Here is a 13,362-nt window from a genome sequence, read left to right on the forward strand (position 1 = left end):
CAAACTGAAAAAGGAGGACGAAGACCCTCATTTTAAGATTAATGTTAAATAATTGTGTTGTTTTCACTTGTATTGAAATTTTTATTTTTAGGATTAAAACCTTTAAAAGCCGTTTTCTTTAAGTCATGGAAGTAAAAATAGCAGGATTTTAATTGCTGTAAATGTATTGATATCCTACATAATCAATGTAATCTCATAAAATGATTTGCAAATATGCAAGATAAGGTTTGTACTCAAATAGAAACAAGAGATAAAGAATTTACAAATGTGCGGAGAGCCGAAGCGTTTCAGCACTAGAACAGCGCCATGTTTTTTTTAAACCATTAATTAAAAATGTTTCTCATCTTACCATATCCAGAAGTACAAAGTCATCATATACAATAAATCCGTGGGATAACATTTAAAAAACATTTAAAAACAGATGCATTTGTTTAAAGCAAAGCATTTATTTACTTACCAGGCTACAGGTGAAGCAGCTCTTTACGCCTTCTAACGTCTCATAATCGGTCCTCATTTATGTCCAAGAGGCTCAATAATAATTTTTTAGATTTTAATCCTTAAATTTTAATATTTAAAAGCTTTTTTGTGCTGCTGCGCATCCATGTGTGTGATAAGCAAACCCGCGTTGTCGTCCCGTTTGTAGACGCATATTTCTAATGCGCTCATTAAATAAAAAAAACAATATTGCCTCAAATTTAGTTGCCTCAAAATAGCAACGCGCCAACAATGCACCTGAACATACCTCGTTTTCAGACCAGAACGCCCATGGGCCCAACATTGGGCGCAAATGCATTTGCTATTTAAACAACGTGGCGCTAAACATGAAAATGATAATTGCGCTGGGTTAAAACTAGCAAAAGACACTTGCGTCGCGCATTGCGCCGGGTGTATGATAGGGCCCATTGTGTTGAACCGAATCGAAATCAGACCGCAGTGCATCGTAATGAGGTGAATCGCATCGGTAACTGCTTCATATGTATCTTTATTGTATTGCATCATAGGTTATGCATCCACATGTGTATCGCATCGGACTCCGTTATGGAGATGCACCTGCCTAATGTATTCAAATTTGTAGCTGTACTGTACTGTGTGTTATACTGTTGTGTGTTTGAATTGTTGTAGCTGTAGCATGTGTTCTGCTCCGGAGGGGATTTGAAGACTCCAGTCATAAGCTCACTGAGATATGCTGCTCAATTCTGGACAACATGATTTCATGTACGTTTTTTACACTGTCATTTATTTACCACATTGTATAGTTTCAAAAAGGATATGGTTTGTTGATTTTGGCTTGTTTGTATTTCATGTGATCCAGAAAGTCAGTGATCAGACTGAAGTAGTGTCCTTAGTGATACTAGAGATGCTGATCAGATGTATGTTTTATCTCTAATTTTCAGGGTTGCTGGAATCATTGACTGATAAACAGACTGATCAGACATTAGCCACTAAAGTCTGGTAAACATTTTACCACCAATAACTGATCTAGCGTCAGATGTGGTTAAATAATTCAGATAAATTGGGATCTGTGTGTTTCTGCTTGAGCAGTCAGTCTTTATGTTTCTTGTGACCAGGGTTCAGGTGTATGATGTCACAGTGTTTGGTGTCTGTGTTTCTGAAGACATGCTGCAGAGGTTCTTCACGCACACACTCATGCGTGTTCTTACACATCGACCCATCTTTAAAGGTGAGAGTTCACTGTAATAAAATTGTAATTTAAGCTTATTTGTATAGCGCTTCTCAGAGTCTTTCAAATCAGCTTTACAGAAAGCCATATCTGTTATGGTAGACAGAAGGGATGACACGGAGGTAAAAGCAACAGATGGTTTATTACACATGTAACACATATCCAGACACATTGATGATGATAGATGGTATGATCAGGGTAAATGGTGAACAGTATAAGCAACTCCAAACACAGACACTTCTTGACAGTCACAGTTATAAAGACACTTTCCTTAACATACTTTTTCCAAAACGCGATAAATGCCACTCCTCCTTCCCTGCAGAATGCAATAAATCCGCTCAACAAATCACAGCGAACTATTCCACGCATTGTAAACAAGCATTGAATACACACAGAATCCTAGTTTTCCTCATCTACTTTGTACTTCCTGATCAACAAACAAAAACAAAATAATACTTTTTAATACAAAATAATAATAACTACATTGATAAACCTGTGGTTGTATTGTGTGGCAGGGAAGAAACATAAGTCATCAAAATCTAATAATTTACGTGAGAGGCACTCGGGCAAAGGAAAAATGTTGGCTGTTGCTTGTTCTCACACGACAGCATCAAGTTTCTGTCATGTTAACACATTGACCCCAAGGGATCTTATGAAAAATGATCCATTATTTTACTCTTAAGTCAATGAAAATCGAGCAGGACAAAAACATTTTACAGCTGATTGCTGTCAAAAAAGTTCAGCGATGACGTCCCAAGTATAACGACAGTATTCTTAATATGACAAAGTAAGTGTTTTGATTAATGCAATTTCTGTTTATTATTTTATCAGTGTATATACCTCTAGTCAACTAAATGTATATAACATGGCAAAAATTAATGCACATTTATATATTGATTCAATAGATTTATAGCATCAGGTGTGTGCTTCGCATCGAGCATCATTGTGATCATGGCTAGTTTAAATCTTGCTCACTTCCTGCTGCACACATGTGCATGCATGACCTTCCTTCTTTGACCTAGTTTTATCGATTTAATTATTATCGGCAAGTAATCGAAGATCGATTGTTGTTGAGTGATATTTAACTCAAGCTACAACAAAAGTCACTGTCTGTTTCATTCCATCACATGCCTCCTGTTTTTTTGGCTTTGTCTTGATACTATGTATACACGATGACATGCCCGGTGTGAACATTGCCTAAGTTTACAGTTGTATGGCACGTGACTCGGGTTTTAGTAGGCTGTAAAAGGAACAGTGACATGCTCCTTCCCTCTGTAGTGCTATGGTCTTCTTCTTGGGGAAAGAGAGAATAACCCTCAAGCCTCCCTTGTTAGGGTTACAGTAATTTTTAGTTGCAATTGCATTCCCGTCTCTTATGGTAAAATAGTTTTTTACATCACTCTCTTAAAACCTGGAGTAAAATAGATTATTGCCATCTCAAAAACTGGCCAACTCGTTTACTGTAAGTTGTTGGTGGTTTACTGACCAGTGTTGGTGGATAGAGAAATCCTGGTCCCTGAGAAATGTGGTTTGCTGACTTCCATTACATTAAAGTTGTAAAAGAGACTAGATTTCTTGGTATCATCTTTGACAGCAAACTGTCTTCTATTCCACATATTGGAGATCACCTTTTGTGCCCCAGATTACAAGATGTAAAATAAGTCTTTGGTGTCCCAGAGTGTGTACTGTATGTGATGATGTAGCTCTAAATACCCCATAGCATAGATCATTTATAATAGCATGTTAAAATTACCCGGAGACCATCTTTGGATATACAATCTTTGGTTACTATACATCACAAAGGGCATATGACTGGCTTTAGGAGTTAACAGAACATAACCAATCCAATGTCTATATGAGGATCTCAGATGCAAAAGCTGCTAAAAGCCACTGTCAAAAATGAGATAATGGTATTGACCAAATGGTGTCGTCACATATTATAGGTTAATGAAATACCTTTAAATGGCCTCCATTCAGAAATACAGTTTTTTATCATAATCTGCTAAAAGCCATGTCGACTTTGTGCACTTGTCCACAAAAGATGAATTAGATGTTTAGCAAAACGACTGTGGATCACATTTAAACATGTGTCCCTTATAAGTACTTGGACATGAATACAGGAATTGTTTACTATGTCTTGTCCAAAGTAGCGGATTGTTTTGACACAAAAGCTTGCATGCAAGAGAATTTTGTCAAATTTGTTAAATTACAATGAAATGACAAAAGTGACATTTGTGAACACAAGGCATTTTAATTACTGACTAATAATGTCATATGCACTTTTGGATCTGAATTATTTGTAATAGCTCAGGAAATATATTACAGCACTTTTCACTAGGCAAATGTGATAGCGCAGGCAAATATTTTAGTGCAAATACATTGGCAGCCTCTGTCCATTAGGCTGGGTTCATGGCCATCAGACACACATCAGACTCATTTCTTGGAAGTATGAATTTTATATTACCAGTAATCGTTGTAAAGACCATGATTTAGGGACTCAGGTTTCTCTGTGCTGCTGATAGTCTTTACTGAATGTTTTTGTTGCTTAATCCACCAAGATTTTGTATCTCTATATTTATTCCTATAAAGCAACACGGCTAAATAAATTTCTGACCTCTCTAACTGACCTATTCTTTTAATGTAACTTTGCTGTGTCATTGTTTAACTGTAATTATGTGTGTAACTGTGTGTGTAATTGTTGTCATTTTGTAGTGTCAGATGCCGTTGCTCTACAGAGTGAATGGACCTTTGCTAAAACCTCTCCATTACTGACAGCTCTTTTTCGGAAGGTAAATGTCTTCACCACACATTCTTTTAAAGGAAAACACCAGTTTTTCAATATTTTTCTATGTTCTTCCCTCAACTTAGATGAATTAACACATACCTTTTGTTTTCTTAATGCGTGCACTTAATCGTTATACAGCGCTTTGTGAATGTTAGCATTTAGCCTAGCACCATTCATTCATTAGGATCCAAAAAGGGATAATTGAGAAGCCACCAAACACTTCAATGTTTTTTCCTACTTAAAGACTGCTACATGTATAGTTACACGATTAAGTATGGTGACACAAAACAAAACGTGGCGATTTTCTCAGCGGATAAAAAATAGTAACTACATTGTATGGCGGAAGAGCACTTAGTTTGCAGCACTTTGACCTCGGGCACAGTAACATCATCACTTCTGACTTTGGAAGTTTGAGCGAGAGGTGAAATTGATGATGTTACTGCGCCCAAGGTTGAGAAAATGCTCTTCTGCCATACAATACGTTTTATTTTGTGCCCACATACTTACTTCTGTAACTACTCATGTAACAGTCTTTAAATAGGGAAAACATGGAAGTGTTTGGTGGCTTTTAAAGTCATCCCTGTTTGGATCCTAATAAATGAATGGTGCTAGGCTAAATGGACGTGCTGTACAATGATTAAGTGCATGCATTGAAAAAAGAGAAGTATGTATTAATTCGTCTAAGTTGAGGGAAGGACATAGTAAAATATAAAAAAAAACTGTGGTGTTTTCCTTCAACAGTGTTACCTTCACAAACTCAAAGTTAGAGACCATTACTGTCTTTCTGTCTGTCTCTCAGATCTGTCTTGTGTCCAGTGTGGAGTCTCTGTTATGTCAGCTGCAGCAGGTTTTAGAGACTCATGAAGTGAACTGGCGTCATGTTCTCTCATGTGTGTCGTGTCTACTGATATATCACTCTCAGACGCAGAGCTGCCTCACAGGTATACAGCTGATCGCAGCTTTTAAGTTTTTACATTAGACCCTCAATACGAATGTCACTTATTATTGATCTCTATTTGTTCAGATCTGCTATCCAGATTGCTGAGATCTGCATTTGACACTTATGATGTGGAGAAAATGATTACATCATTCCTGTTAGCCCGACAGGCATCACTCGAGGGTCCCGTTGTATTCCCTTCATACAGCGACTGGTTTAAAGTCTGTGATTTTCCTCAGTGCTTACATATTTCATGCTCTTAAAGCATATTCCTGATTTTACCCATTGTGGCGAGTTAAGATGTTTTGTATTTTATTATGCCTGGTGGTAATTAAGAAGTGATTTTGTCCTTCAGTTGTCGTTTGGTGGAGCCAGTGGTTATCATAGTAGCAGCAAGAAGTCCACGGTTTTTCTCCTTAAGTTCCTGTCAGATCTAGTACCATTTGAACCCCCACAATATCTGAAGGTCAGATTTTGACAGACACTTTGTGTTTATGTGGCATTATTTCTATGCAAACTAATTAGCAATACTTTAAATGTAAAGAGCTAGTAATACCATGTAGCATACAGCATTTAGATCATGAAACTGCTTTTTGGGCTGATATCTGCTTTCGTTTCTTTTATTATTCTGATCTTTCTTTAGGTTCATGTCATGCATCCTCCATATATCAGGGCAAAGCATCGTTCTCTCCTGCAGGAGTACATCACCCTTACTAAGACTCGACTGGCTGATCTGAAGGTTGAAGCACATCTCAGTGTGATCTTTATATTGTCTTTGGTGTACTCTAATGCAGTGTTTCTCAACCCTGGCTTGTCCTCGAGGACCCCCTCCCAAAATGTTTTAGATGTCTCCTTATTTAAAAGTAATACCTGAACCAACTCATCACCCTCCTTTCAGAATGTCTCCCTTAAAAAGCTAATGAGTTAAATCAGGTGTGTTAATTAAGGAGACATCTAAAACTTTCTGGGAGGGGGTCCTTGAGGACCAGGATTTAGAAACACTGCGCTAATGGACAGAAAGTAGATGGATTTATGCTACTGTATGAGTGACTGTTGTAATATGTCACAGGTGTCACTGGAGGAGACGGGGATATTTGAGGTGATGAATGGGTCAGCAGCAGGCGTTGTTAATGTAAGTCAAATGTCCTGTGTGTAAATGCGTGTTCAGTTGAGTGTTTCGGTTTATTAACTTATGTGTAAATTCTTCAGTTTAAAAAAGTTGTGTTGAAATAGTTTGAGATATATATATATAACATATAACTTTTTTACCATTACAGGGTAAAAAAAGAACATATATATATACAGTGGCAAGAAAAAGTATGTGAACCGTTTGGAATTTCATGGTTTTCTGAATAAATTTGTCATAAAATGTGATCTAATCTTTATCTAAAGCCCGGAATACACTGCAGGATTTTTGCCCTACTATAAGATCATTACCTTATCACACTATGCAACATGGATCGTTTAAACTCGGTTACAACAAGCATGTAGACTGTACGATGATGACATGGAAACTTCGGGGGCTGCTTCACACGTTAGCGCAACGTCACCAGCATGCGCTCGTAAAAGCTTTCATAGGCTACCTTTGGACGCAAGACCGTCTTTGAACCTCTCTCACTGTACGACATAGGACCACCAATGAAGAGCGATTGTTTCACAATGGCAATCTTTAGTCTGGGACAGGCAGTAATCGTGCAGTGTATCCCAGGCTTAAGTCGGTGGTTCTCAACTCCAGTCCCCCCCCCCCAGGACATTTTAGATACTTCCTGTAGCTGTGGTTCAGACCTGAACATCGTTGAGTAGGAATTTTAGCCCATTTTTCCTGGCAGAACTGCTTTAGCTCTGTCATATTCTTTGGACGTCTCATGTATGGCTTGAGATCTGGGCCCTGACTTGGCCAATCCAAAAGGCAGATTTTGTTTTTCTGAAGCCATTCTGTTGTGGACTTGCTCCGGTGTTTTGGGTCATTGTCCTGTTGCATCACCCACCTTTTTTCAGCTGACATACAGACATTCTTACATAATCTTAAAGAATTGTCTTATATACTTGGGAATTCGTCGTCCCCTCAATGATTGCAAGCTGGCCAGGCCCTGATGCAGCAAAGCAGGCCCAAATCATGATAATCCTTCACCATACTTTACTGTTAGGATGTTTTCATTAAATATGCCATGCCCTTTCTACGACAGATGTAGGCTGTTTGTTTTATCCAAATATTTTAATCTTAGTTTCAACAGTCCATAAAACATTTTGCCAATACCACTGTGGAGTGCCAATGTGCTATTTTGCAATCCGCCAGCATTTTTCATGATTTTCACAAAAGTTTAATGCCTTCCAGAAAATGCTCCTTTTTAAATAAATAAACATACAATATACGAAATAAAAGAACAGACCCTCTGCTTTCAAACAAAAAAAATCAATTTCATCCTACCTTCATGTGTTCTGTTTTTATCACCTCTCAAATATGTGTACGTTTAATCAAAAACACCAAATTTTGAGCAAAAAGCTGAGATAATTCCCTTTTTGTGAAGGATTTTTGATAGAGATCAGATGCAAAGCGATCTTTAAAACATACACGGACATACAGCTGTTTGCCCTTGGGCAATTCTTCCGGTTTTTATAAGTTGCGGAAGAGCGCCACCTGGTGGATAATAGCGGTATTGCAGATTGACGAGAACTCGTCAATGGCGGGGAAAGAGTTAATAGCAAGCAGTGGCTTCCTTCGTAGTGTCCCGCCATGGATACCCAGCTTTTTTAGTGTTTTACGTATTGTAGACTTATGAACGGAGATGTTGCAAGTTCCAATGATGCCTTTAATTTTTTGGCTTTCATTCGGGGTTGTTTCTTTACCTCATTAATGAGTCTTTGTAGTGCTCCTGGTGTTATTAGAGTAGCAACAGTCCCAAAGCGTCTCCATTTGTAGATTGTTTGCCTAACTGTAGACCTGGTGAATTTCTAAAGTCTTTGGAATAACTTTGTAACCCTTTCCAGCTTTGTAAAGCAACAATTCTTGATCGTAGCTCCTCTGAAAGCTCTTTTTGGCGAGGCTCACATAAGCGTGTTTTTGTGCAGAGCAATCTCAAAAGTTTGAGGAGTTTTTATCAGTCAAAGTAGCTGTAGTCCACACCTCCAAACGTATTATCTTAACCAGACTCCAGGGGCCTCATATAAAGTGTGCGCATGCACAGATTGGATCATAAACTGTGCGTGCGCAATAATCCACTGCAAACTCCATATTTATAAAAACTGTCTTTGACGTGGAAAAGTGCTTAGTGCCACGTCAGCGTCTGAGCAGACGTACGCACTTTTGCTTGCCTGATTGCTGCATGTTTTTGGAAATATAAGCCATTCTTTCTGCTCGAAAAGGGTTTAAACGTTGACAAGCGCTCTTTTATATGTCAGTGACATTAATTAGGCATCGTTTAAAGGCGGAGATCTGAAACTGCTTAGCTGCGCACAAGTTCAACATCATTTGCGATGTATAGATTTCACATCTGAAAGAAAGGGGTACACGCGTTTTCTGTGCGTAAATTCGGTTTAGGAATCACACGTACGCATTTTTGATAGATGATCGTAAGATCAAATGTAGGATGATTTCTAGGCAGCATTTTATAAATGAGGCCGCTGATGTGCTAAGTTAGCTTTTTTGAGGTCATTAACTCACTACTTTTTCACAAGCACTATTTTTGGTTGTTCTTCTCAATACAAACACGAAAGATCAGACCTTTAGACACATTATATTTGTCAATACCCTTGACTTAAAAGATCAGATCACATTTTATGACAAATTTGTTCAGAAAGATATGAAATTCCAAGGGGTTCACAGATACTTTTTCTTGCCACTATATGTATTAAAAGAGATTTTCATCATAGATTAAATATACATGTAAATATTACATTTAAATATACATTAAAAAGACCTGTCTAACATCGATTTTGTGTTTCATGCGCAGCTTGTGCGTGTACTATGGGGATTGGTCAGTAAGAAGTCCTTATCAATCTAAAATCATTATGAGTCAGAGTCGTTTATAACATGCATTTAAAACAGCAACACTCGTTAAACAAAATCATTCAAAATATTCTTTGTTATCATGAAAATACTTGAAACAATCTGAAGAACGGCAATATAAATATTCATATAGACATTTTCTGGAATAACGTTTGTAATGATACTTCTGTGGCACAATTGGAGTTTCTGCACGAGAGCGCCCTCTGGCTTTTTGGACCGTAACTCATTCAAGTTCATTCATTGAGAAAACGCGCATTTGCACGATTAATCGTTACAGCCCTAGTAAATATACAGCTATAATATGTAACATTTTTAACACATTAGTCTTCGTGGAACCACGAGTTAGGTTTTTTTTTATTTCTTCCTGCAAGTTCCCCCCAACCTTGAATAAACCCACCTCAGGAGTTATCTAAGGTTAACCCTGGTTCGCAGTTGGGAGTGTTTTTAGTCAAATATTTGGCTTTAGACACATTCAAGACTTGCCACAATTCTTCCATTTGTTTTATGAATTGGAAGTACATTTATTATAGATCATTTAAAAAACTTTGCTTTAAAAGTAGAAAAAAATCGTAATGAGATTGAATGGTATCAAATGTAATGAAAGTGAGATTCTCAGCCCTATGGCTGACCCAGTCTGCTCTTACTAAATACTAATAATGCCTACCTGAGTCAGGACCAAGTACACTGTTGATTGTTTTAAACTTAACAACTTGTCAGATAAGTGCGTACAGTTAATTCTTTTGCTTGAAGATGATTAAATTATAAGGTAATTTAGTTCACAATTTAGTTACACAGCTTTAACACTTGGCTACTTGACTTAAATTAAGTAAATGAGGCGTTCACTTCAAAAAAGTGATATCTGTTGGAGTCTCCCTTTAAACTCCCTTTACAGCATTGACTTTGATCTTTATAACCTTGCAGATTGTTTCCTTGTACAAACAGCTATATTACACATTGAAAGGTCAAATGAATGAAGGTGCTTTTTAATAAATCTTGCTTAAATGTTTGAGTTTAATGAGTTGTGTGTGAATGTTAAGTGTCCAGCTCAGCAGGATGTTGAGAAAGCTGTGACTCTCTTTTCAACCACCAATAAAGTTCCAGCTACAGTAATAGAGGCCAGGTACTGTCAGTAAACACAGACATTACACAACACATTACACAATTATGCTCAAACAAACTTTTGTGTTCTGACTGGGCTGTCCATCTTGTCTACAGTATTTTTCGGAGGCCATACTTCCTGTCTCGATTTCTACCCGCTCTCCTCTCTCCACGTGTGGTGAGTGTTGCCGTGATTGATTACAGAAGCTTCTCATGGTTATCGATCAGTTTAGTCAGGAATCTTGTGCTGCAAAATAAACCAAGGGGCTCTGTTGGCCTCTAAAAGTACTGACTAAAGATTATTCTGCTAAGTGCATAGATATTTGCAAGTAGTTAGAAGCAAACTATTTATTTTGCAGCTTCCTGTGAAAGCAGATGCCAGGATGAGCTTCATCGAGGCCCTGAGAAAGTATATGTGTCACCTAATTTTACTTGTTTAAAATACACCATACTCATTTCTCTGTGTATATGATCATAGTTTGTGTATGATAAAATTAATGTTTTTTTTCCAGAGCAGATAAAATTCCTGCTGCTCTCTACACATCATACAGAGAGTCCTGTCAAAGAGAGACACGCACACAACAGGAAGGTGCTTCATCACATCCATCATGACTTTTATTATGTGGTGTACTTCTTGTATGCCCATGTGGTTTAATGTTATGCATTTAATAATGTTTAATAAAGCACACGGTTAGAGAGAGTTCGATTAAACGGTTTTGCCGATTAATCGGCACAGATAGTTCATTGGTGGAACGATCGGCTATCCATGTGATAGTTTTTTGTGATAGAGTTGCGTTCGTTGCTTCATATCATGAAAAAAATGTGTTGACTAGATGCCGCATTAGCAGAGAAACAACAGCAGTAACCTAAGTTTGTCGTCAAGGCTGACACAACATTAATATTAGTAGTACCTCAAACAAAAATACACACAGATAAATCCAACCCAAATGTTTAATGTCATGATTATCACCATCCACTTGCATTAGTTTATATCCAGCTGGTTACTTCTATTCATGATTTAACTGGCTAAGCTGCATATTTTAAGTTTCCATTTTAAAACTATCGGTTGATTAATCGGTTATCAGCAAGTACGGACCAACCTAGTTATCGATATTGGTAAAATCCACTATCGTTTGACCTCTACACACGGTATTAAGCAATGAGAGCTGTACTATGTTTTGTGTGTTTTTAGGAGCGTGCACGTCTCTGGAGGATGAAGATTCTCTAACGGTTCTACAAGAACATTTTCTTACCCTAAGGAAAATTATAAGTGATGGAGCTGCTGATGGCGGTAAACACACACACACACATGTACACACATGCACACACATGGCCATGGGAAGTAGGGGTGCTGAGGGTCTTGCAACTTGGATTATGTTTTAGTTGTTTCACCAAAACCAATCATATGCCTTTATAACACTTGGGATATGTGGCAGGAGTCTTGTGAAATAATTTTGTTATGGTTTTGAAGACCACTGAAGGTTATAGGGGCCCTTTTTAAACTATCAGCTAGAAACACAGTTAACTCTTTCCCCGTTATCTCGTCAATTAAGAGAATACGCTTCCCTGACAATGACGAGTATTTCTGTCTTTCCGCAATACCGTTATTATCCACTAGGCTTATACAACCTGGAAGTATTGCCCTATGGCAAACAGCTATATGTCAGGCGCGGAGCTATGGGCGGGCCTGTATGGGCCTGGGCCCGCCCAGATTGACAGCTGGCCCGCCCAATCAGAAATGTAAAAAATAATACTCTGTATAGTTAGACATGTATACTACTTTATGTGGTGTAATTTATCTATTGCATGTTATGTTAAAAACAGTAAAATTATAAGTAAGCCTGATAACTATTTAAAAACTATTAAAGCAGTTGAATGTTGCGTCATACAACAAATATGACAGCGGGGTAAAAAATAGAAAGAAAACATCTGATCATAGTGATGTTGTTTGATATAGCGATATAGCAGCACTATAAGTCACGCCACGTTTATTGCTACACTTTATACAATATAGCCTATTGCTTTTAAGCAACAAATAGCCTATCATAACAACCTATAAGCCTACTGTGTAATTGAGACATTAATTTAAGAAATGCATTAAAGCAGAAAGACGTAGGCTGCGGAAATATAGTGGGTTCACTTCAATCCACACCACAGACGTTCTTGGTTTGCTTCTTATTTATTAAATCGAGGCAATTGTTTGATCAAACATTGATTAATATTAAGATACAATTTATACAAAACGAAATTCACTTTAAAGAAAGTCTTTCTACAAAACAAACCTCGCAAAATCGCTTGCCCGACGTCCATTACGGCTATGGCGAATTCCTGTCGGGCTAAAAAAAATGATGCGCCTTGGCCGTCGGGCGGAGGAAAAAATATTGTAATGTGTTTGCATTCTCTCATATTTAGTTAGGTAATTATGTTGTATGTAATTCGGCGTAATCTTGTTAGCCATTACTATCCTCACTAACAAGTGAAACTGTCAGGAAATAAAGTGAAAGCATTAAATCCATTATTCCTTTCGTTCACGTCTGATATGCGCGCTCCTCGGCTACGCTCTTCACGAGTAGGCTTGCTCTTGTGCTCATCAAAAAGTATATTAAATGTTTATTTATTTGTCATTTCGTTTAACCCCAGAGTCTAACATTATTCTAGCAATTCCCTTTTTCTTTCTTTATTTAGTAAGTTAACTTAAATATGTGAGAACGAAAATATATATTTTAGTGATTTGCATGAAGAGAATATGATGTTAGAAGCTTCATTTTAAGCATTTAGTAACCGTATTTATTTAAACACTTTAATAGGTTATTTAAAAAAGTATAAGGTTTTTTTGGGTTCATTTATATTTCCTG

At 37.5% G+C, this 13,362-nt stretch overlaps 1 protein-coding gene across 3 annotated transcripts in view; it reads left to right on the plus strand.

Annotated features, from left to right (window-relative positions):
- The window catches only part of LOC129434269 (Fanconi anemia group A protein), a 47,927-nt gene that overhangs the window by 19,525 nt on the left and 15,040 nt on the right, over positions 1-13,362 (plus strand). For all 3 annotated transcript variants that reach the window (XM_073868335.1, XM_073868333.1, XM_073868334.1), the window contains exons 8-21: positions 1,123-1,215; positions 1,395-1,452; positions 1,569-1,681; positions 4,394-4,470; positions 5,266-5,407; positions 5,491-5,624; positions 5,759-5,869; positions 6,047-6,142; positions 6,473-6,535; positions 10,447-10,529; positions 10,625-10,685; positions 10,867-10,916; positions 11,020-11,096; positions 11,700-11,798. In XM_073868335.1, coding sequence (XP_073724436.1) covers positions 1,123-1,215; positions 1,395-1,452; positions 1,569-1,681; positions 4,394-4,470; positions 5,266-5,407; positions 5,491-5,624; positions 5,759-5,869; positions 6,047-6,142; positions 6,473-6,535; positions 10,447-10,529; positions 10,625-10,685; positions 10,867-10,916; positions 11,020-11,096; positions 11,700-11,798 — 1,257 coding nt within the window. The remainder of the gene's footprint in view (positions 1-1,122; positions 1,216-1,394; positions 1,453-1,568; positions 1,682-4,393; positions 4,471-5,265; positions 5,408-5,490; positions 5,625-5,758; positions 5,870-6,046; positions 6,143-6,472; positions 6,536-10,446; positions 10,530-10,624; positions 10,686-10,866; positions 10,917-11,019; positions 11,097-11,699; positions 11,799-13,362) is intronic.

This window comes from Misgurnus anguillicaudatus, chromosome 6 (genome assembly GCF_027580225.2).
Source record: "Misgurnus anguillicaudatus chromosome 6, ASM2758022v2, whole genome shotgun sequence".
NCBI classification, from domain to species: domain Eukaryota; kingdom Metazoa; phylum Chordata; class Actinopteri; order Cypriniformes; family Cobitidae; genus Misgurnus; species Misgurnus anguillicaudatus.